Source organism: Pelophylax lessonae (genome assembly GCF_965119305.1).
Source record: "Pelophylax lessonae genome assembly, chromosome: 1".
Lineage (NCBI taxonomy): Eukaryota > Metazoa > Chordata > Amphibia > Anura > Ranidae > Pelophylax > Pelophylax lessonae.
Genome location: NC_138768.1, coordinates 84476421 through 84501014, shown reverse-complemented (window position 1 = coordinate 84501014; position 24594 = coordinate 84476421). Strand labels below are relative to the sequence as shown.

Here is a 24594-nt window from a genome sequence, read left to right as displayed (position 1 = left end):
GTCGGCAAGTGGTTAAGGCTCCATTCACACCTGAGCATATCATTTTTCAAGCGTTTTTTCTGGCTTTTTTCAGATGTTTTTTCTGACTTTTTTTCAGGCATTTTTTGCAGGTGTTTGGAGGCAGGCATTGACATCTAACAAAAACGCTTGTAATCTGCCAAAAAACAAGCTCATGTACTCTTTTGAGCTTCAGACATTTTGCTTCAGGCGACAAAATTCAGATGTGAACAGGGGTCATTGAAATGAATGGGATTTTGCTTGTTGGGCGTTTGGAGACTTCAGAGATGAGCGTTTTATGAGCTGAAATACGCTCAGGTGTGAACAGAGCCTAATAGTTTTCTTTTAAGTTTATAACATTTTTAAACTGTTGTTTTTATAAACTGCATTTTTTGCTAGAAAATTATTTAGAACCCCCAAATATTATATATTTTTTAAGCAGAGGCTCTAGAGAAAAAAATGGTGGGTGTTGCAATTTTTTCTGTCACAAGGTATTTGCGCAGCAGTTTTTTAAATGGAAATTTTTGGGGGAAAATACACTTTAATAAATCTTAGTAAACACAATAAAATACCCATTTTTTTTTAGTAAAATATAAAGGAGGATGTTATGCTGAGTAAATAGATACCTAACATTTCACGCTTTAAAATTGCATACGCCCGTGGAATGGCACCAAACTATGGTACCTTAAAACCTCCATAGGTAATTCTTTAAAGTCTATACAGTCGTCTTTCGAGTCAGTGCTTTTCGCTCAATCCCTCTCGAGGATCCCTCAGAAGGCAATCCTTCCCAAATGGGACTAGAATCCAAACTCTCTGGACTTTCGGATCTGGCTGAGCCGGGTGACCAGGGAGTCTTGATCTGAGAATCCTTCCTCCCCTTTTTAATGGACAATTGTCACCGTGGATGCAAGCCTGTCCGGGTGGGGAGGAGTCCTAGGCTCAAACATTCTCTTGGGATCAGTGGCAGAAATCCTTTCAGTTATCTAGTAAATGGTCTTCATGTGTTGAACACTGGGATAACTCACAAAAAATATTAAATAGATGGTGCCTGACTTCATATAGGTTGTCAAAAATATACCCGTCCACATCCCCCATATGTTAGAGATGCAATGAACAAACTGGCAATCTTCTACATATCCTTTGGAGCTGCAAGAACTTACAAAGTTTTTGGAACTCAATATCCTCCTTTATAGCAAATTTTACAGGGAACTTAGGCAGGCCATAGACGATTCGAATTTCGTTCGTAAATGGCAGTGTTATCGAACGATTTTCGTATCGTTAGTGTGGTATGTAAAACGTTCGATTTTCGTACGACAGCAAAAATTCACATATCCAACATGTTGGGTTTTTTTGCGAAAATCGTCCGAATTTCGTATCATTAGTGGGGGAGTGTATGATTTCGCCTAACAAAACACAGAACAGTAGGGAGTGTGTCCGGTAGAGATGTGGTTAAAAGGCACAAAAAATAGTGTTTTGTCGTACGATTTTCGGCTCACATTGATGGTACACTCGATGATGTGCACGAGTGCCGCTTTCGTTTATCGAACGATAAATCGTACGTAATTCGAATCGTCTATGGCCTGCCTAAGTCAAGCTTACCCCTGCCACAGCTTTATTGGGAATAAATGTTGATATATATCCCACATATGAGAACCATTGTGTCTCATATTTTAATAGCATCAAGGATCACCATAGCCAGTCTATGGAAATCATCTCACGCACCTAACCTATCGACTGTCATTTCCAGGCTAAATACTCAAGCACAATTTGAATTTATGCTAGCTTATAAGAATTATTCCATCTCCACTTTCAAAAAGAAATGGATTACCTGGATATCTCACCCTAAAGCTTCTGCTTCTTTAAAGGAGTGTAACCTATCCCCAAGTTTGGAACACACTTGATTTTTATATGTGTCTTCTCCTCCACTCTGATGTAGTCCTTAGATCTGCTAAAAAAAATCCTTTTTCCTTGTTTTTGTTTTGTTGTGGTATCCCATGTAATTGCTTTTCTCTGGTTAACTTGATGTCCACGCCATAGCTATAGATTGATCCCATTTGGGGTAGGATGGTCAGGGATATCAAGATTTTTATAAAAACTTACAGACCCTTCCTTGTATTGAAGTTTACACCAATGTTATCAACTACAGCTTATTCATTTATGTATTGTGGTTCTTTACAAATTAATAAAAATTGATTGTTAAAAAAAAAAGAAAAAGAAAAAAGCCTTTACAGATTACCAGTTTAGAGTTACATAGGAGGTTTAATGCTAGAATTATTGCCTCCGCTCTTACATTCGGGATGATACCTCACATGTGTTGCAATCATCTTTTACATATGCATGTGGGACTTATGTATGTGTTTGCATGTGCGTGTGAGCCTCCTGGGGGTGCCTTACAAAAAAAATTATAAGCATTATTTATTTTATTTAAAACTGTCCCTTAATTTTTATTTTTTTTATAAACCTTATTGCCAAATGTTATTTATCGTTTGTAATAGCATAGGCTGTGACAGATCCTCTATGGAGAGATCTGGGGTCTATTGGACCCTAGATCTTTCCTCTGTCCTCCAGTGCAGCCAATCAGACACAGGTCAGTATGATCGTTTGCTTCACACACAAGTGCCTCCTGGGGGATCAGGAAGGAATTTCTTTCCTCTGCAGGAGCAAATTGGGCCATGCTTTATAGGTGTTTTTTTTGCCCATGGATCAACTGTGGGTATAGGATTGTGTATATGGTGGTTTTCCATTTATTTGTTTTTTTTTTTCTATTGGTTGAACAAAAAGGACTTGTGTCTTTTTTAACCTGACTAGTATGTTTTCAGCTCACAAGGTTTCTGGTAGGAAGAGCAATTATTTTTAATTTTTTTTGCACTTGGTGTACTAAATATATATTCAGTGACATTATTTAGCAGACCAAAAGGGACCAAATGCAAGAGCCACTTATTCCAATCTGCCCTCCCTACCCCATGTAGAATGGTAGAATGGCTGCTTTATAACCCAACAAATAACTATGTTAGAAAATATACTTCTCTTGCACCCGGCTTCAGCCCCCGTTGCATAAACAAGAGTGACTTGAAGTGCAGATTTAGAGTACTCAGCATTTCCATGATCTTGCCACCAGGATCAGGGCGTCACCCTCTACATTGCAGAAGCTCAGTTGAAGATAATTATGTTTTCTAATCTTTCTCCTTCGTTGTTTTTTAATTATTATTATTATTATTATAGGTGGAATGCAGCACCTACTGTATACATGTGAGGCATCCTTTAAAACATCAGTAATTACATAGATGTGTATGGTCAATGGTCAATTAGCACCACGTTATCATCAGAGTACAAAACTGACACCTGAGCAAAAGAGGCAAATTAGAAGTTGTTATGTGGTCAGTCCAGTCGGGATTGTTTGCTGTTTGAGGATTATCATTTGAATGTATTGAAGGAGTGTGCATGTTAATGACTGCAATTAGAGCACAGATTGCTGAGACTTCATAAGGTGCTAATGCTTTGTACAGAGCCTCTCTGGTGTTAGGTATCATCTTGGTTGCGATAATTACCGGTCTGTGTGAGGCTTAGCTACTGTAATCTGACCATCTCTCCAGCAGATTAGAATGTTAGAAGGACACATAAAAAAGGCAAACACTGCTTGAGTTCTTCCCAGTTTAAGAATCTGCAGTTATGCTGCATTAACATTGTGAGGAACTTGTCATTTTGAGGGTACACATCTCCACATGCTCCAAACCTAGAATATGGGGTTCATAAGGACATAAGAGTTTTGTAGGTGGCCAGTTAAATTAATAAAAGGCATGAAAACTCACAGTGAATTATAAAAAGTACAATTATCAATTTGAAAAAAAAAGGTTAAGGTAGAAACCTAACGTGGAACTAAACCCTCTTATCCTTTATAGCCAAGGAAGCAGCCATCTTAGCCTCTGCTTGATCTGCATTTTCCATGGTGCTGCATGTGTGATCAGTTATGAGATCAGCCCATTTGATGGCTTGACATTTCAGTTGAGAGCACAAACAACTGTGAGGCTTCATTCACACTATTCCATTGACTGCTACAGGACCCGTTCTAATAGGAGCGACACAAGTCATTCATTATATGAAGTCCGTGCAAGTCGCGCCGAAGTCGCGGTGCACGGAACTTCACAAGTCGCCCCCGAAGTAGTACAGAGTCGTGCCGCTTCAGTGTGAATGGGCTCTAAAAGTTATCATTCATTGCATGCCTTGTTTTTGGAAGCAGTTAAACCGATGGTTTAGTCTCGCTTAAAGGCATATTTAAAGTCACGACTTGTTTTAATTTGAATAGAGTAGGGGAGGCATAAAACTGTCAGAAAACTTCTTCAGACCAATACACGAGATGTATTTTACAGGTTAGTGTGACAAAAATTGTTATTTAACTACACTCCCACTTTCACAAGTTAAAATTAATAAAAATAAAGTGTTTATAATTCCAGTGAGTCCATCTCAAACAATATATATATATATACAATGTCCTTTTAGTTCCGGTTGAATCCAACAACACTGCTGTGATACCACTCCAACAGTGACCATTAGTGTCTCCTCTTAACCAACATACAAGCACAAAGCCCACTCACCAGAACTCTTTGACCCCTAATACAGGCAGTCAAAAACAGCATAGGGTATCTGATGATTCTGCTTGCAGCAATCAGAGGAAAATCTCAGGGCAGGCCATCATTGGAGGAGCTCCTGTGCTTGTAAATTCTGAGGACGCAAATGATGTCTAGTGAGATAAAACATGTCGAGTTGTAACCTTGTTGCCACTGCGATACCCATGATTCCATGATTTTCTGATGTTCTTTGATACAAGCACTTGTTGTTGTTCTATTTTGTAAATGTATCCAATTTTATTAAATATTTTATTGGGAAGTTTTTACACTATGTGGAGTTCCTCTTTTCTTTGAGCTACTATGAAGATGGTCCAGAGATGATTTTGCTGTTTGTCCTGTCGAATGTCCATTTATCTTGACTCCATTCGCACCTATAAATACTGGAGGAGTAGAGGCGGTCACCACTGGTTGTCTACGCGTTAATTGGAGAAGTTGAGGCGGTCACTGTTGGCTGTTTATGCTTTAGTTGGCCCATTAGGCGTATGCCTATTTGAGCCCACTACATCTGGTAATCCCCCCTCTATCACTGGTGCTGGTTTATACACAATTGGGTGATCTCCATAGATGAAACGTGAAGGCTTTGGAATCTATTGAGCTCTTTCTTTGCAGAGTTTTATCTCAAGTGACTTTGAACAATTCTCTCTATATATACACCAATATATTGCACATGTTTTTTGGTTTATTTGCCCCTCTTGGGTCCGGTGTACTCATTTTTATCTGTTAGCACACTATATATGTTTATTTTCAGTCTTATCATTTTATTTCAACAAGATATATTTATATTTCATATTTATGCACATAGTTTTCACTTGTTGGCATAAACTGGAGTGAGTATTATATTCTCAACTTTATTCTCATCTCATTTTCACATATGAGGTGTTGCACCCACGCACGGCTGAGACTGTTTCCCCTTATCTGTTGTAATCCTAGTCCCTCATACACCAACTTTAGCGCTGCACATTTTTTCCTCTTTATTTGTAAAAGACTGTCTTCTGTAGTGCCAGCAGCTGTATGATATTTTTGATTGTTGGCACAGTATTTCCTTCCCACTATGCTTGTAAATTCTCACCATGCTCAGAAGGGGAGGTAAAAGAGAAACCCCTCATAGTGCACTAAATCCAAATATTTTATTTAAAAAATTAAAAACCTTTGGTATTGTCCCCCGTTGGGGTGCCAAACAGCTACAGCACCTATACTTTATACTGTGAGTGGGAGACGATGGCAACGTTCCCATCTCCCCAACGAATTATACTTTGATTCTCGTTTGTAACTCTTTACCCCAATTGTACATTTGTATTTGTTGCATTTTTACATTTCCCCTTGCCTCCATACTATGGGTATGCAGTACAGCGTTGTATATTCTATGCCAATGGTACCCACAGTTTTACTTTATGTTTTGTAACAAACTCTGTACCACTGTTCTATCTCCTTTGTTAATTCTTAATAAAATTTTTGGACATAAAAAAAATGTAAAACACACTAACAATTAGTAAGTTGATTTGGTACATTCAAAACAGAATTGCAACACTACGTATGTCCCTGCATATCCACATTTCCAGATATACCATTGGGCACAGTAGGCATGCACCTGTAGGTGATAGAGACAGCTTTTCCTTGTGTAATTACTAGGCACATAGTTTTTCTTTTCTTCATTGGTAAGGATTGCCATCTTATAAACACTTATTTACGCATTTTCACAATAGTGTAAGCTAGGTTTGAACCTAAAAAAAAAAAAGAAGAAAAGTGACTCAAGTAGAAGGTGTCAGTCGAGGCGCCAAAAGATGTGCCCCTACAATTTCCAGTAATAGACATCCAGCCCTGAATATGAAAGAAGCCCCCAGCGAGACGTGTGTGTGAAGGAGCCCTTAAGAATGAGGTGAAGATTATAATATGAAGAGACTCATCATAAATCCATAGAGCCACCTTTATGCCTCTAAGTTACTAAGTAATGTCAACTGCATTTATTTTACTTTCTGGGGATATTTACACACAGCATCTGCATTGCAAATGGAAGTTTTATCTTTACTAACCTTTCATCTATTCTGGATGGTTTCCCTTACTTTTATTGCTGTGGTCAATTATAGTGAAAGATTAGGCACCATCTTCAATAGAACATCTTATTTAACCACTTAAGCCCCAGAGGGGCTGCTCAAGACCAGGGCCTATTTTGCGATTCGGCACTGCGTGACTTTAACGGACAATTGCGCGGTTGTGCGACGCTGTACCCAAATGAAATTGACGTCCTTTTTTTCCCACTAACAGAGCTTTCTTTTGGTGGGATTTGATCACCTGTGCGAAATAGAGCAAAAAAACAAAAAAAGAGCGACTATTTTGAAAAAAGAACAATATTTTTCACATTTTTTTATATGAAATTCCCCCCAAAAAAATGTAAAAATCTAAATTTTTTAACATTTTAGGCCAATTTGTTTTCCACTACATATTTTTGGTTATAAAATCGCAATAAGCATATTTTGATTGGTTTGCGCAAAAGTTATTGCATTTACTAACTACGGGAACGATTTATGTCATTTTTATTGTTTTTTTTTTTAACTAGTAATGGCGGCGATCTGCAATTTTTTTTTTTTGCGGGACTGCGACTTTGCGGCAGACAGATCGGACCCTTGACTGACATTTTTGACACTTTTGGGGGGACCAGTGACATTAGTATAGTAATCAGTGCTATACATATGCACTGTTACTGTAAAAATGACACTGGCAGGGAAGGGGTTAACTTTATTAGAGAGCAAGGGGTTAAGTGTGTCCCTAGGGACGTGCTTCTAACTGTAAAGGGGTGTGGCTTTTGATGTAACCACAGAGACATACGATCCTATATAGCAGGATCGGATGATCTCTGCTGTTACACCAGGGAGAATGACAGGCGACTTTGTTTACATCAGCCGCCTGCCTTTCTCCCTCTCCAGCGGGAAATCGCGAGTGACTGACGGACATCGAAACCGCCGGTCACTCGCGCAGGGATGCCCGTGAACGAGCGGGGGCGGGAGCACACCTCCGGTGGCGCGCGCTCGCCCCCTATTGGCTCGCGGGCGAGTGACGTACCCATACGTCACTTTGCCTGCATGGGGCTGACCGCCGCAGTATATATACTTGCGGCGGTCGGCAAGTGGTTAAAGGGTTTGTAAAGTCAGAGGGTTTTTATCTTAATGCATTCTATAGCAGCCACCCCAGCACCCCCTAATACTTACCTGAGCCCCATCTCGCTCCAGCAATGTTCACAAGTTCCTCGGCCATCCGGGACTCTCTCTCCTGATTGGCTGAGACACACCATTGGCCCTGCCACTGTCAATCAAAGTCAGTTAGCCAATTAGGAGAGCAAGGCGGCGAGGTCGAACGGCAGCTCCATGTCTGAATGGACACACAAAGCTGCAGCACTGCTCAGGTGCCCCCTTAGCAAGCTGCTTGCTGTGGATGAACTTGGCAGGAGGGAGGGGCCAGGAAGACCGAAGAGCGACCCGAAAAGAGGAGGATCTGGGCCACTCTGTGCAAAACCAACTACACAGAGCAGGTAAGTATAACATGTTTGTTATTTTTTTTTTTTTTTTTAAAACACAAGACTTTAAAATCACTTTAAGTGTTTTTTTTTTTTTGCACATGTTCTTAACCTCCCTGGCGGTATGATTATGTCAGGAATTCTGTACCAAAAGCGGTACAATTTTTTTCATGGAAATTTGGCGTTATGTATTATAGGCCTACAATTCTTAGTAATTACTGACTTAAACCTGACCAAAACAAGAGTCTAGTAGACATCCCAGATGTGATAAATTTTAAACACAAACGCATGAATTATAATCGAATCAATAATATAATTTTATTATATAATATATATAATAAAATTATATTTTTTACTTTTCTGCTATAAAATATAAACATTTAAAAATCTAATTTCATCATAAATTTAGGCCAATATGTTTTCTGCTATGTATATGTATTTTGGTTAAAAAAAAAATCCTTCGCCTATTGTCTGACTGGGGATCGGGTCGCCCGCACGAGATGAATACTACTTGCTCTCCCACCATCAGCCAAGCATGTACCCTTTGTTAGCCACAGGTTCCACCCGCTGCTCCACTCCACTGATCCTCCTTCTTTTTCTCTCCCCTGACCTCTCCTGTCCTTCCCTTCCTTGCTCTTGCTCCCCCCCCACCTGTCTTTCCCCTTCCCACATCTGTTCTCCGCATTAGACCTCCGAGGTCCAGTTTTTCTGAACATCATCCTTCTGGTTCTCATAAGGTTGCTGTTCCAGTTATTCACATGAGCATAGTTTCTGACACAACTCACGCCCCATGTTAAGTACTACTGGGGTTTGTTATTCCACTCTTTGCTACAGTGCCACTGTTATGCTGTTCGAATGGTCCTTTTCTGTAATGTTGATTTTTGTGCAGGCATTTTGTTCGGATATTTCATGTACTATATTCTGGACTCGTGTTCTAATACATACTTTGTATGCTTGTTTTTGTTCAATAAAGAAATGTGAAAAAAAAAAAATCCCAATAAGCATATATTAATTGGTTTGCGCAAAAGTTATACCATCTTCAAACTATGGGATATACAGTATACTGGAATTGTATTTAATGCTGGCTATCAGTGACTTAAAGGGATTGTAAAGGCAGAAGGTTTTTTTTTACCTTAATGCATTCTATGCATTAAGATAAAAAAACAACTTCTGTGTGCAGCAGCCATCCCAGAACCCCCTATTACTTACCTGAGCCCGCCTTTATCCAGTGATGTTGCAGGAGTGTCTAAGCTGCCTGGGACTCCCCCCCTCATTGGCTGAGACAGCAGCGCACTTGGCTCCCGCTGCTATCAGTCAAAATTATTATTCAGGAGAGAGAGAGGGGGCTGGGCCGTGTCGCGGCTCCATGTCTGAATGGAAACAGGGAACTGTGACTCGGCTTGGGTGCCCCCATAGCAAGCTGCTTGCTGATGGGGCACTCAACAGGTGGAGGGCCAGGAGAGCCGAAGAGGGACCCGAGATGCGGAGGATCTGGGCCACTTCGTGCAAAACCAATTGCATAGAGCAGGTAAGTATAACATGTTTGGTTAAAAAAAAAAAACAAGACTTTACAATCACTTTAAAGTGAGACTGTGATATTGCAGCGGACATTCTGACACTAACTGAGACTTTGTGGGAAGCAGTGACACCAATAAGCAGTGATAAAATTATGCACTGTCACTGGCTGGGAAGGGGTAAAGATCTAGGGTGATCTAAGGGTTAAATGTATGTCTAACCAGTGTTTGTGTACACGATGTGTTCTGTTTTTACTAAGGGTTGTGATGGATTTTTTTTCTCTGCTTTGCAGGGAAAGAAAATCCATCACTTCCCCGTTTGGACGGAGCTTTTTTACATAGGCAGGGCTCTGTCCTGCCTCTCTCCTTGACTATTCGCTGGCGCCCCCTGCCCGGAAGTGTAGAATTACATATATATACATGTTTCTGAACAGAAGGGCCACCCTGTAGTGGTAAATCTGCTCCAGTTTTAATTTTTTTTTTTCTGTAACGCCAGTTTCAGGGTTTTTTTCAGTCCTCCCCTCCTGTGTTGAAAAAAATAAAAATGACTTTTGCTCTCCATGCTTCAGTGCTGCTCGAAATTCCTCCTCTGTCCATTGCTGGTAGTTCTCTTGTTATCAGGACAATATCCCCCCGTACAATATCCCCCCCCGGAAAACATCCCCCTGGACATAATCCCCCCGGATAATATCCCCCCGGGACAACATCCCCCAGGCAATATCCCCCGGGACATAGGGTTAGGGTATTGTCTAGGGGGATATTTTCCGGGGGGATGTTGTCCCGGGGGGATATTATCCGGGGGGATGTTGTCCCGGGGGGATATTGTCCGGGGGGATATTGTCCGGGGGGATATTGTCCGGGGGGATGTTGTCCAGGGGGGATATTGTCCAGTGGGATATAGTCCTAGAATCAGTTTTCTTCATTCTGAACAACAGTCATTTAATTCTAACAATTTTTTCTGGGTTCAACCTTATATTCACATGCTCTCTAATGGGGACTCATCATCACTCAGTACTCCGGGGCTGAGCAGTGCTCACACTTCAATACATGAGTGCCGCTCAGTTCAGGAAGAATACCATTCTGAGAGAAAGAAGAGGACGCTGCCTGTGGCACTATGGGGGCGGTTAGGAAGATGAGGGCCTGTGGTATGCAGCCACCAAAGCACTACACAACCCCATTTATTGAAGCTATCTTGGGACAATCCAATGTCCAATGTAAAAAATACAGTTGTCTATTCATTTTTAAAAAAAAAAAAAAAAAAAAGAGAGAGAGAAACCCAGACATTACCTTACTCTAAAGAAATGTTTGTTGTTCACTTCTGTAATAGGGTCATTAAAATTAAGCAAGATGTGAGTGCAATAATCAGAAGCGGGCTAGTAATTAAGTAATCCGACAAGGAAGTGGTTATACTAACTGTATGTAGAGAAATTAAGTCAAACCCAACCACAAGATAAAAAAAAATCAAGGTCAGGCTTCAGTTTTAGAAAAAGGACAAGAGGAAATAGTAATCAGAATTGTAAATTCTTGGTTGTGACTCAGACGGCATAAAGGGAGCAGCACTGTTTGATTGGCAGGTATATTCTGCCTAAAGGACAATTGCTGTATAGATAGTATTAATAAATAGCACACATGATTTTAGGGAGATTCAGAATTGAGAAACTAAATTATCAGTGATGTTCTCCTATGCCACCCATCTTGGAGGAGTTTGGAGTCTACTATTCTTCTATTTATTATATCAGGAATGGTAAAAATACGCCAGTTTCACATAAAGTGGATGTTTTAGTTTTTCATGGTTGCTCTGTGTTCTACTAATCTAACATTACCATTAGAAACCAGATGGTGCCACATTTCCTTGATTGAAGGAATATTTGGGATATCTTCCTTTTATAGATTGACACGTTCTTGTTAGAAGGGCTAAAACACAAACTACTATGGAGAAACCTTACTATTGTGGTCTTCTAGAGATACAAGTACCTGGCAGATAGGTCAACCTTCTGTACCCATCCAATAAAGAAAAGGATTTGGGGTCAGGTTGTCTCCTCAAGGAAATCTGCACTAAGATAAGAATGGAAACTGGATTACCTGAACCCTCCTTAAAATCCCAGTAACCTTGCTCACCTGGTGATCCAAGGGCTTCTGTACTTTAGAAGTCAATGTTCCCAAACAAGTCTGGACATAAGGAGTTCTGACATTGGTCTTGACTTTTATTGCTGCATGCTTGCTCTGGGTCAGAGACTCAGAATGCTCTTAAAGGAAGATTGTGCATGACATCCAGGTAATTGGTATTTTAAGAAGCAAATCATAAATGGCAGTTTATATCATGCATGTAAAATGCATTTTTCCCCACCAAATGCAGCCCTCGTTGTCGGTCTTTGTGGCCCACATTGGTTTAAGTTAAATGAGGCCCCAACTGTCACCCAGTTGATAAAGGCTACATTTCTTGATATAGTTTTGCAGCTCAATACTAAAGGAGTGTATAGATGTTGAAATTCAGCGCCTACTCTCTAGTTCTGTATACAGTTTTGCTCATAAGTTTACATACCCTGGCAGAATTTATGATTTCTTGGCCATTTTTCCAAAAATAGGAATGATAAACACAAAACCTTTTCTTTCACTCAAGGTTAGTGTTTGGCTGAAGCCATTTATTATCAATCAACTGTGTTTACTCTTTTTAAATCATAATAACAACAGAAACTACCCAAATGACCCTGATCAAAAGTTTACATACCCTGGTGATTTTGGCCTGATAACATGCACACAAGTTGACACAAAAGGGTTTGAATGGCTATTAAAGGTAACCATCCCCAACCTGTGATCTTTTTACTTGTAATTAGTGTGTGTGTGTATAAAAGGTCAATGAGTTTCTGGACTCCTGACAGACCCTTGCATCTTTCATCTAGTGCTGCACTGACGTTTCTGGATTCTGAGTCATGGGGAAAGCAAAAGAATTGTCAAAGGATCTGCGGGAAAAGGTAGTTAAACTGTATAAAACAGGAAAGGGATATAAAAAGATATCCAAGGAATTGAGAATGCAAATCAGCAGTGTTCAAACTCTAATAAAGAAGTGGAAAATGAGGGGTTCTGTTGAAACCAAACCACGGTCAGGTAGACCTACTAAAATTTCAGCCACAACTGCCAGGAAAATTGTTCGGGATGCAGAGAAAAACCCACAAATAACTTCAGGTGAAATACAGAACTCTCTGAAAACATGTGGTGTGTCTGTTTAAGGATGCACAATAAGGAGGCACAGGACTGGACTGCATGGTCGAGTCACCAGAAAAAAGCCATTACTATGCAAATGCCACAAAGTATCCTGCTTACAATACACCAAACAGCACAGACACACAAACCTTCTGGCACAAAGTCATTTGGAGTGATGAGACCAAAATTGAGCTTTTTGGCCACAAACCTAAACGCTACATTTGGAGAAGAGTCAACAAGGCCTATGATGAAAGATACATCGTTCCTACTGTGAAACACGGAGGTGGATCGCTGATGTTTTGGGGATGTGTGAGCTACAAAGGCACTGGAAATTTGGGAAGAATTGATGGCATGTTGAATATATAAGATATAACACCAACATATCAGGAAACCTTTTTTTAAAATGCAAAAACAAAAACAAAATCACTGAGTTGGAAAAAGGATCACCCCCTTATGTCAGTATTTTGTTGAACCACTTTTTGCTTTTATTAAAGCCTTTAGTCTATTGGGATATGTCTCTACTAATTTTGCACATCCAGACTTTGCAATATTCGCCCACTCTTCTTTGCAGAAGTACTCAAGTTCACTTAAATTTGATGATGACCGTTTGTGAACTGAAGTCTTCAAGTCGTTCCACAGATTTTAAATCTGGGCTCTAATTAAGCCATGCAAGGACATTTACATTTTTCTCCTTCAACCAATGTATAGTCATTTTTGCTTTGTGCTTCGGGTCCTTGTCATGTTGAAAGGTAAACCTTCTTCCCATTGACAACTTTCTGGCAGAGATCAGCAGATTTTCCTCAAAACTTTTTACGGTGTTTTGCCCCATCTATTTTTCTTATATCCTGACAAGGGCTCCAGTCCCTACTGCAGAGAAACACCCTCAGATGGTGATATTACCACCTCCATGCTTTACTGTAGGAATGGTGTTATTTGGATGGTGAGCTGTGATGGATTTCTGCCAGACCACTCGTTTGGTGTTGAGGCCAAATAATTCAATTTTAGTGTCATCTGACCACCTTAAACGCACCTTGAAGATTCTGAGGCCACAAGGAAAAAGGTGTTATGGTCAGATCTTACAGTAAAGGATTTTTATATATATATATATATATATATATATATATATATACACTGCTCAAAAAAATTAAAGGAATACTTTGAAAACACATCAGATCTCAATGGGGAAAAATATCATGCTGGATATCTATAATGACATGGACTGGGTAATGTGTTAGGAACGAAAGGATGCCACATTGTTTAATGGAAATGAAAATGATCACCCTACAGAGGGCTGAATTCACCCCGACACCCCGAAAATCAAAGCATAAAAAAGATGCAGCAGGCTAATCCATTTTGCTGAAATTTCATTGCAGCAACTCAAAATGGTGTTCAGTAGTTGGTATGGCCCCCCACACGCTTGCATGCATGGCTGACAACATCGAGGCATGCTCCTTTTGAGACGGCGGGTGGTGTACTGGGGTATTTCCTCCCAGATCTGGAACAGGGCATCACTGAGCTCCTAAACTGACTTAGGTGCAACCTGGTGGTTTCAGATGGACCAAAACATAATGTCCCAGAGGTGTTCTATTGGATTTAGGTAAGGCGAGCGTGGGGGCCATTCAATGGTATCAATTCCTTCATCCTCCAGGAACTGGCCGCATACTCTCGCCACATGAGGCTGGACATTGTCGTGCACCAGAAGGAACCCAGGACCCACTGCATCAGTGTACGGTCTGGCAATGGGTCCAAGGATTTCATCCCAATACCTAATGGTAGTCAGGATGCCATTGTCTAGCCTGTAGAGGTCTGTGTGTCCCTACATGGATATGCCTTCCCAGACTATCACTGATCCACCACCAAACTGGTCATGCTGAACAATGTTACAGGCAGCATGACTATCTCCATGGAATTTTCAGACTCTTTCACGTCTGTCACATGTGCTCAGGGTGAACCTGCTCTCAACTGTGAAAATCACAGGGCTCCAATGTCGGACCTGCCAATTCTGGTGTTCAATGGCAAATGCCAATCGAGCTCCACATTGCTGGGCAGTGAGCACAGGGCCCACTAGAGGACGTCGGGCTCTCAGGCCACCATCCAGAAGTCTGTTTCTGATTGTTTGTTTACAGACATTCACACCATTGGCCTGCTTGAGGTCATTTTGTAGGGCTCTGGCAGTGCTTATCCTGTTCCTCCTTGCACAAAGGAGCAGATACTGGTCCTGCCAATGGATTAAGTACCTTCTGCAGCCCTGTCCAGCTCTCCTAGAGTAACTGCCTGTCTCCTGAAATCTCCTCCATGTTCTTGAGACTGTGCTGGGTGACGCAGCAAACCTGGCAATGGCACATATTCATCTGTCATTCTGGAGGAATTGGACTGCCTGTGCAACCGCTATAGGGTCCAGGTATCACCTTATGCTACCCGTAGTGACACTGACCCTAGCCATAGGCAAAACTAGTGAAAAACAGTCAGAAAAGATTAGTCGGGGAAAAAAAATCAGTGGCTCCACCTGTAAAACTATTTTGTTTTGGAGGTTGTCTCATTGTTGTCCATCTAGTGCCCCTGTTGTTAATTTCATTAACAACAAAGCAGCTGAAGCTGATTACCAAACCCCCTCTACTACTTAACTGACCAGATCAATATCCCTGGAGTTTAATTGACTTGATGCTATACTTAAAAAGTGTTCCTTTAATTTTCATGAGCAGTGTGTATGTGTGTATATATATATATATATATATATATATATATATACTGTATTTGCCAGCGTATAAGACTTTTTTAACCTTAGAAACACCCCTCAAAAATAGGGGGGTCATCTTATACGCGGAGTAAAAAAAAGTGAGGTCCAAAATGAACATCTGTAATAATCTCTCAACCCTCTGGATGTGCGGTAATATTATTTGTACCGTAGCGGAGTAAAAAATGTGAGGACTGTGGTACTTTACATGGCCCAAAACAATCGTCCCTATTAATCTCCAAGCAGGGTAAGTACACAGGGTGTAATCTCTCAATGCGCTGGATGTACGGTAATACTGTACTGGTATGTACCGTAGCTTCGGCTACATGCAGTATACCGCGCTGAGCCAATCACGGTGAACGATGTATTCTAATAATAAATACAATGCCAGGTCGGATTGGCTGAGTCAGAGAGAGTAATATCATCAGTCCGCCTCTTTGACTCTGCCAATCTGTGCCGGCTTTGTATTTATTATTAGAATACATCACTCACCGTGATTGGCTCAGCACGGTATACTGTATGTAGCCAAAGCTAAGGTACATACTGGTACAATATTACCGCACATCCAGCGCGTTGAGAGATTACGCCTTGTGTACTTACCCTGCTTATTAATTGATCAATAAGTACGTTTGTTTTGGGCCATGTAAAGTACTGTAGTCCTCACATTTTTTACTCCACTATGGTACATTATTACCGCACATCCAGCGGGTTGAGAGATTATAGGGACGTTCGTTTTGGGCCATGTAAAGTAATCCTCACATTTTTTGCTCCGCCATAGTACCGAAGGGGGTTAGTCTTATACGGCGAGTATAGCCCAAAACCTGTGTTTTAACTTGAAAATCTTATACGCCCAGTCATCTTATCTGCCGGCAAATAATGTATATAAATCTATATATATATATATTAAACCCGATCAGCCATCATTTTATAACCACCCACCTAATATTGAGTAGGTCCTCCTTTTCCCATCAAAACAGCCCTGACACATTGAGGCATGGACTACATTAGACCTTATGTGCCACGCTAAACTATAAAAAATCCCATATAATTGAACTTTTAAATGCAATTCAAATCACCAATGGCATAATAAAAAGCACAAAATTGTGAAGAAAAAGATAAATCAAAATCATGATTCAGTCCATGCAAATAATGTGACAATCCTTTGTGCCAAAAGATCACAGTGATCTAAATGTGTATGTGCAACTTTCAGTCCATACCAAAAGCAGTCTGTGTGAATAGACCGCGAAAATTCATCAACCAAAAAGTGACATAAATATTAGTGTTTATGTGATCTTCTTGAACCCAACACCAAAAAGAAGACCAGATGGGTTCTCACCTTCCAACGATGAGCTTTAAATTATAAAAGTCACACTACACTTTTTCCCCTTTAAGAGCCGGGGACTGCTCAGTATACTGGCAAGCTAATTGTTATTCAATAAATCGAAGATAAGTAAAAAGAATTACTGCGCTAGTAGACCTATACAAAGCTGCAAGCACCGCAATTGACAAATATTGTGTGGTAAATCAGGCTTAAATGTGCTTTGCTGAATAGTCCATTTAGTGGAATATAATTCTATAAAGTGCACAAATGAAAAAAGTAGTGATAAATTCAAGTCTCAGAGACTTATGACGCTTTTGCACTGCATGGAACCGAATGGTTCGGCTCACTTTTGTGCTTTTCCACTGCTGGTACCGCATGGTATGGTGTAGGAATGGTTCGGTACGGTACGGCGGCGCTTTTCCACTGCATGGAACCGAACGGTACGGCTCTCAAAAACAGTACCTACTCGATTGTGGTTCCAAGAGGTACCATACCCGGTACCATATCCCACAATCCTTTGCATGCAGTCACTACTAGCCACTGACTGGTCAGAGAATCCCACCCACCCCGTTGTTATCCCACCCACTTAACTTTAGTACTACTTTAGTGGAAAAGCAAACCATACCGTACCGAACCGCTCCAACACCGTACCATGCGGTACCAGCAGTGGAAAAGCAAACCGGGCCAAGTAGGGCCGAGTAGAGCCGAGCCGGTACTTGCAGTGGAAAAGTCATTAGTGCTCAATATAAAATGTCCACAAGGGGCCACCAGCTGTGTACCTATGCATAAAGTCCTTAAAGGTGATTAAAAATGCTGATCCATAGACGATGACAGCCACCAGCGTGACAGTATCCACCCCCACAGATAGTATGGGTATGCTTACCAGAGACTGTGGATCCAAATACCATATGGCAATGAGTCACAAGGGCAGGGGTGAATAAACCTCACATAGGGAACCAGGTCATCTGTGCATTTTCTGTTGATGTATCTGAATTTACTTGAATTTATCACTACTTTTTTTTTCATTTGTCCACTTATGTTAAAGGAATTATATTCCACTTTCTCGACTATTTAGCGCAGCACTTGTATGCCCTTTTCAATATATTGGCTACAAAAACACATAAAATATACAAAAGAATACAAATAATAGTCTCTGTATATAAACAATGCTAGTCTTTAATTATTGCAAAGAATCACACTCACATACAATGATTATGCAGAGGCTAAATAACATCCAAGCTACCGGGCGGGATAAAACCCACATCTCACGCTCCCTTTTGAGTCAGAGTGACATCTGAAGGAATGCTGTGGTATCTGGCACCACGCCATGAGTAGCAGATCCTTTCAGTCCAGTAAGTTGTAAGGTGGGGCCTCCATGGATCTGACTTGTTTTTTCTAGAGCATCCCACAGATGCTCAATTGGATTGAGGTCTAGAGAATTTGGAGCCCAAGTCAACACCTTAAACTCACTGCTGTGTTCCTGGGCACATTATCCTGCCGAAAGAGGCAACTGCCATCAGGGAATACTGTTTCCATCAAGGGGTGTACTTGGTTAGCAACAATGTTTAGGTAGGTGGTATGTGTCAAGTATCATCCACATGAATGTCCATAAAGAAATGGATGTTAAATTTGGGGTGGAGGAACTTGACTGGCCTGCAAAGTCCTGACCTTAACCTTATAGAACACCTTTGGGATGAATTAGAGCGAAGACTGCGAGCCGGACCTTCTCTCCAACATCAGTGCCTGACCTCAGAAATAAGCTTCTAGAAGAATGGTCAAACATTCCCATAGACACACTCCTAAACCTTGCGGACAGCCTTCCCAGAAGAGTTGAAGCTGTTATAGCTGCAAAGTGTGGGCCAAATCAATATTGAACCCTACAGACTGGGATGCCATTAAAGTTAATGTACATGTTAAGGCCGGCGTCCCAATACTTTTGGCAATATAGTGTGTGTATTTATATATATATATATATATATATATATATATATATATATATATATATACATATATACACTTTGCTAATTGGCGGAGTTTTATTGCAACAGTGGACAAATTGTGCCTGTTTATCATGTTGAAGATATCATGGATAGCCCCCGGTTGGCACCATTTTCCTGATCTGTAACTTTCCAGCAGGCAACATGGCACTACCCAAAGTTTGTATGTTCTCTATATAGATGCATGTGTTTCCTCCCAAAAAAATGACTAGTAGGCTAATCTGCTTCCACCTAAATTCTTAGTAAGCCTGTATGACTGCTATAGGGGCATTAGGTTGTGGGCACCTTGGGGGGCAGTGACAGTGATTTGTAAAGTACAGTAGAATTTGTTGACCCTGTAAATCTGCATTTCATTAACTTGGCTTCATTCATATTTATGCTGGCATTTAAATTGTGTTCCGAACCATACAGCCTCTCCTCTGAACTCACCATGTTCTGTGTTATTTCTACTCCTAAGCACGTAAAAGAAAGGGATTCCAAACAATAGTTTACGGTAATAGGATGATGTCTGCATTGTAGCTCTGTGACATGTCCTAGGTCTGTGCATGCCTAGACTTCTCTAACAATAAGTGACTGTCGCCAAGCATTGTTCTGCCATTGACAGTTGACTGAGAGTAAGTCTGCGCTGAGCGGAATGACAGCGTTCGCTGGCACGCTTACATTACCAACTTCTAGAGGGGTGCGACTGCTGGAAGCAATTGTTTACTGCGATCACGGCTTCTGATGAACATTAAACTTTACTTTGCAGGTGTGTGAGTGCGATGAGGTTTACATAACCTGGGAACGAATCTGAAGTATGGGGTCATTTCTTAGGCTGAAATTAACTTCAGTGACCTATTGTATAAAATGAATACACACCCTGAAAGCAGAACAACTCATAAATACACAGCAGCTTCTGTCTATAGAAAATGTCAGAGATGTTTGTTATAATAAATACATTACCAGTAAGTAGGCTGTTGTTCTATAAAATGAAAATATTTCGTTTGGATAGATTAGGAATGGGTTGGGCCCATTCTCTATTTTTTATTGCAGTCTGTGTCCCCATTGGCTAGATTTGCACTCTCCCCATTATCACCACAACAGAAAGCGATGGATAATCCAAAATCATATAGTTGTCACCAGAACAGGAGATGAGGGGAAATCCTTCGATAGGGATGTCTGTTCTGGGGACAACTGACTCTGAGACATTAAACAGCATTTGATCAGGAGTGTGTAGTGCAGTCTGGAGACTTTTGCTGTTGAATCTGAGTATTTTTTGCTTTTCATATTCTCATAATGTACTTGTGTTTAAAAAATAGTAATAACCCACAACCCTTGTGTATTGTAGGCATTCCAAAGTGTCTTAAAGTGGTTGTAACCCCTAAAAAAAAATTCTGTTCCTTTAAAGCATGTTAAACCGCATAGTGCTTCTGCTGTGTCATTTGTCCCTTTCTATGTTGTAGTACTCCTGCCTGTTTCTGTGTCCCCCTTAGTGTGCTGACCACGGTAATCATGGCTGCTTATCCATGATACTTTGGTCAGTTTATGTGCCTTCGTCATCCCACTGCTGTCCTCTCTTTCCCTGTCAGCCCTGGAATCTGTGAAGTGAGATGTTTTCTCCACCCTCTCCCCTCCTGCCACTACTTCATCTGAAAAATGTTAGTGATTCCAATTCCTGCCAGCACCTCTGCAATACCAAGCTGTACTACACAGTGTTTGCTTTGTTTTTTTTTTTAATTCGGCAGCTAAATGCCTTTGTTCACATCGCCGATGTGCGGTCAGGTGACTGCCCAGCTGAGATCAGAGGGGTAACTCGGGCCCTCCCACTGTAGCCCTTGGGTAGGGAAGAAAAGTGGCAAGCGGCCATGTGACCACACATCGGTGATATGAAAAAAATAAAAAAAAACACACACTGTGTAGTACATCTTGTTATTGCAGAGGGGCTGGCAGGAATTGGAATAATTGACGTATTAACCATTTTCCCTTACTTTCCTCACTCCTGTTTGCTTCCTTATTTCCCTATGCAACCACTTTGAAAATCCCACTTCTAGGTTTGTGATGACATACCTCCTACCCTTCCACAATGCAGTGTTCAGTGCCTATATGGCCAGTCATTACCATCACCCAGAGGAATTAATGTGGCCGCAGTGCGCGTGTGCATAAAAACGCTGCCATTTTTTGGAGAAAGGCTGTGTGGCATTATACAGAACTGCATAGTGACTGGCAGAAGATATTTATCCTAACCCACACACAGTGAGGGGAATTAAAGGACAAAGAATGGCTGTATTGATGGAGAAAAGAAATATTGGCAAAGGGAGTAGGTACAAAAGGTTAGCACTGCTTTGAAGTCAGCGTAAAAAGAGCATCAGAGGCAAGAAAAGTCCATCAAACAGATGCTGGCAGAACATAGAAGATAGTTTTAGCCAAGGATACTGATAAATCCATTACTGAGACAACAGCGTGATGGCCTAGTGGCAATACAGGCTACCGGTCTAGACTTAAGCTTGTCCCTTCATGGGGCAGAGAAAAAGAGGGAAAGGGGAAAAAGAAGGGAGAGGAAGAGAGAAAAGGGAGGAAATTTCAGGGCCTACGAAGGAACATGGCGGGAGAGGAAAAGTAGGAGGGAACAGAAAACGAGCCACCTAGACTCCGCAAAGTCCAACAAAAAGGAGAAAAGGAAAAAAGAATAAAGAAGTTATCTGGGAGAGGGGACAGGGAGGGTTAGCACTGCAACTCTATTTTAGAGTGCGTTTCAAGCCAAAAAAGTTTTTCTCATTTTTGGGGAAAGATTAAAACTCTTTTCATTTTTTAATGCTGTCTAGAAGTGAGAGATTTAAGCCTCGTACACACACGTCGAAAATTGGCAGGGAATTTTCGTCCGACGACCGATCTGCCAATTTTCGGCTTGTTAGTATGATGGTTCCGACAACCAACTCCGACTTTTCGGCCAAAAAAAATCTGGTGTGCAGACTATAAAATTTTTGTTGGCCCTCAACACAACGGCCGATTTTCATGCAGTCAGTACAGATTTCAACAGGGAAAAATCTGATGAGCAAGTCTGGGCATGCTCAGAGAAGAAAGAACACAAAGAAAGCAAACCAACACATGATATCACTTCTGAAGTAGAATTTTGTTGGGCGAGAAAATTTGTGTGCAGTCTAGGCACATTCCAACCAACAAAACACAACTCTGGACAAAAGATGGACGATCGGTCGGCCGATAATCGTTGCGTGTGTACGGGGCTTTACCCTCACCTCCCGCCCTGCTGACAGCAGTTTCCCCAGAAAGGAAGTAAGGAAAAATCTGTGATGGCGACACCTACAGAAATACAAATCCCCTCACTTCCTCTCTGATAAAATAGTAGAGCAGGAAGCAAAAATAAATCTCTCTTAACAAGTACAACAATGTTTTTGGATTATTCTCTGCTTCTAGCTTCTGCTATCCTGTCCTGTCAGCCTTCGGGCAGTGGGATCCTAGCACTACCTGTTAGAGAGACCTACTACCCCTGTCTTCTCTGCACTGGGTGACCATTCTATGAAATGCCCACCAAAACATAGTTTCAGCTCAGGTAGTTCTGAAGTAACCCGGCCAGCATTGTAGAGTGTTAGAGGTTCTCACTGTTTCTTTCCCCTGTTTCTAACTCCCTTTAGCTTTCACCTCAGCTGTCCACCACTCTTCATACCATTCCAATAGCCTACACACACGTGTCCTGCAGACCCCAGCTAAGCTGCAAAGATGTGAACTTGTGGCCGGTGACTGATACCAGCTAAGCTGCAAAGATGTGAACTTGTGGCCGGTGACTGATAATGTAACTGGCAGTTCTGGTTGTGTTTTTCAATCACTAGGGGAAGGTGTAGAAGTAGAATTTAAGCATAGGTGCTGAAACGAATGGTTGGATTGGGGCAACAAAAGCCTGGAAATAAGCTTCAGCACAAATAATGAGGTATACATTGTGGTTTGATAAATGTGTTATTTATTTACCTTCGTGCTACGATTCTCTCCAACTGAGTACAGGACCCGATGTGCCCAGCCATGTTCTTACCATTATGCTGAGCCCACACAAGTACAAGGGTCCAGGTAATTCACCCCTGCATTTCTGCTGGTCTCAACTCATTATCGCGTTGATCAAGTTTCTGGCAAAATCTGGAGAGCTTTGATGTTGGACAGATTACATTTTCTAATAGCTTGTGCATCTTTCTTTTCATACAGTATTAACTGTTTTGTCCATCCTTTTTCTTTTTTTTCTGTAGGCCATACGGAGCTTCCAGGTTGCTTTTCACCTTTATCCCTCAAACACAGAGTTATGGGAAGAAGATCTGAAATGGGCCCAGCAGCTTCTCCAGCAGAAGAGAGAGGTAGAAGGAAAGGATCATCAGAGTAATGGCAGAGATGCCAGCATTGATTCAATCCCAGACTATGACTTTGAAAGTGATGAAGTGGTGGCAGTGTGTGATGCCATATCACAGAGGCAGAGGGCCAACAAAAATAAGACCGTGGTTGTCTCTTCTTCAGGAACCATGCCGTGTCAGCAGTCAGAGGAAGACAAAACCACTTCTGATGACCCTACATCTTATATCAAGGCGCGATAAGATAATTATTCATATGCTGGGCTTTTTTTTTATTGACATGCATAATGGTGTGCAGTAACCCATAGGAATCTATTAGAAACCAGCTTTCATTCATCTGGTCAAGCTACGCTCCTAAAAGCTCAATTCTGTTGCAGTTTCATAGGCTACATAAGCTACTCGTGATATGATATTAAAGGAACATCTATAACGTATATATGATCAAAAGTGAATTTCACCAGGAGAGAGCCATAAGCTTTGCAGCTGCTTGTTGACATCTCGTGTCAGAACAGTGAATAAGCAACTTCTATTAGCCAGCGTTATACTTTGCTTGGTGACACAGGTCCTACATTTTCTGTTAGCTGTGAGACAGGAACCATAAAAATATTCAGACTGTTAGATCAAAGCTTCTTAATAATTGTCTTCTCATATTTAGGAGGTGGTTATGGTTTCTGCAGTGGGGCCTGAAGAGGCACGTGCTATACCCATGTGACAGATATGGGGAGATTTAATAAAACTGGAGCGTGAAAAATTGGTGCAGCTCTACATAGAAACCAATTGGCTTCTTGGTTTTATTGTCAAAGCTTTAACCCTCACATATACCCATTGAAGTGACTGGCCTCACATAATACACTGAGATGAAACAAATCCTCCAGTCCTACATCATTTTTACCTGGTAATCTTGTTAATCTACAGTCTATCTTTCCCCTTTATCCTTTCAATGTGCAGAATTTACACAGTATCTCTCAGCTATAAAAAGTAGGAGGTGGAAGGCATTGCATACTAGCACACTGACTTACCTTAAAACAAAACCCTCCAACTGTCGCAGCTGAGAGGGCTTTCATCTTCACCCGGTCTTCCTTCCGGGGTCGCAGCCTCTGGATACATGAATAGCTGGGGGCGCAATGACATTACTCCCTCGCATTCGCATGGGATCCTCCATTTATGGCACAGGCTCTAAAGGTCTGGCACGGTATGCAGGACCTTCAGAGTGCATGCACCAGTGACATCACAGTACAGATTTACAGTACCTACAGGTAAGCCTTATTACAGGCTTACCTGTGGGTAAAACATAAAAAAGTGGCTTTACTACCACTTTAATTGAACAAGCTGAAGTTAGAAGCTGATTGGCTACTAAACACAACTGCGCCAG

At 41.2% G+C, this 24594-nt stretch overlaps 1 protein-coding gene across 1 annotated transcript in view; it reads left to right on the top strand.

The window, feature by feature from the left end:
• The window catches only part of TTC33 (tetratricopeptide repeat domain 33), a 495466-nt gene extending 471507 nt beyond the window's left edge, over nt 1-23959 (top strand). The window contains exon 5 of the mRNA XM_082248719.1: nt 23127-23959. Within this exon, the coding sequence (XP_082104845.1) occupies nt 23127-23465 (339 nt within the window). The 3' untranslated portion in view covers nt 23466-23959. The remainder of the gene's footprint in view (nt 1-23126) is intronic.
• Nucleotides 23960-24594: the final 635 nt, after the last annotated feature.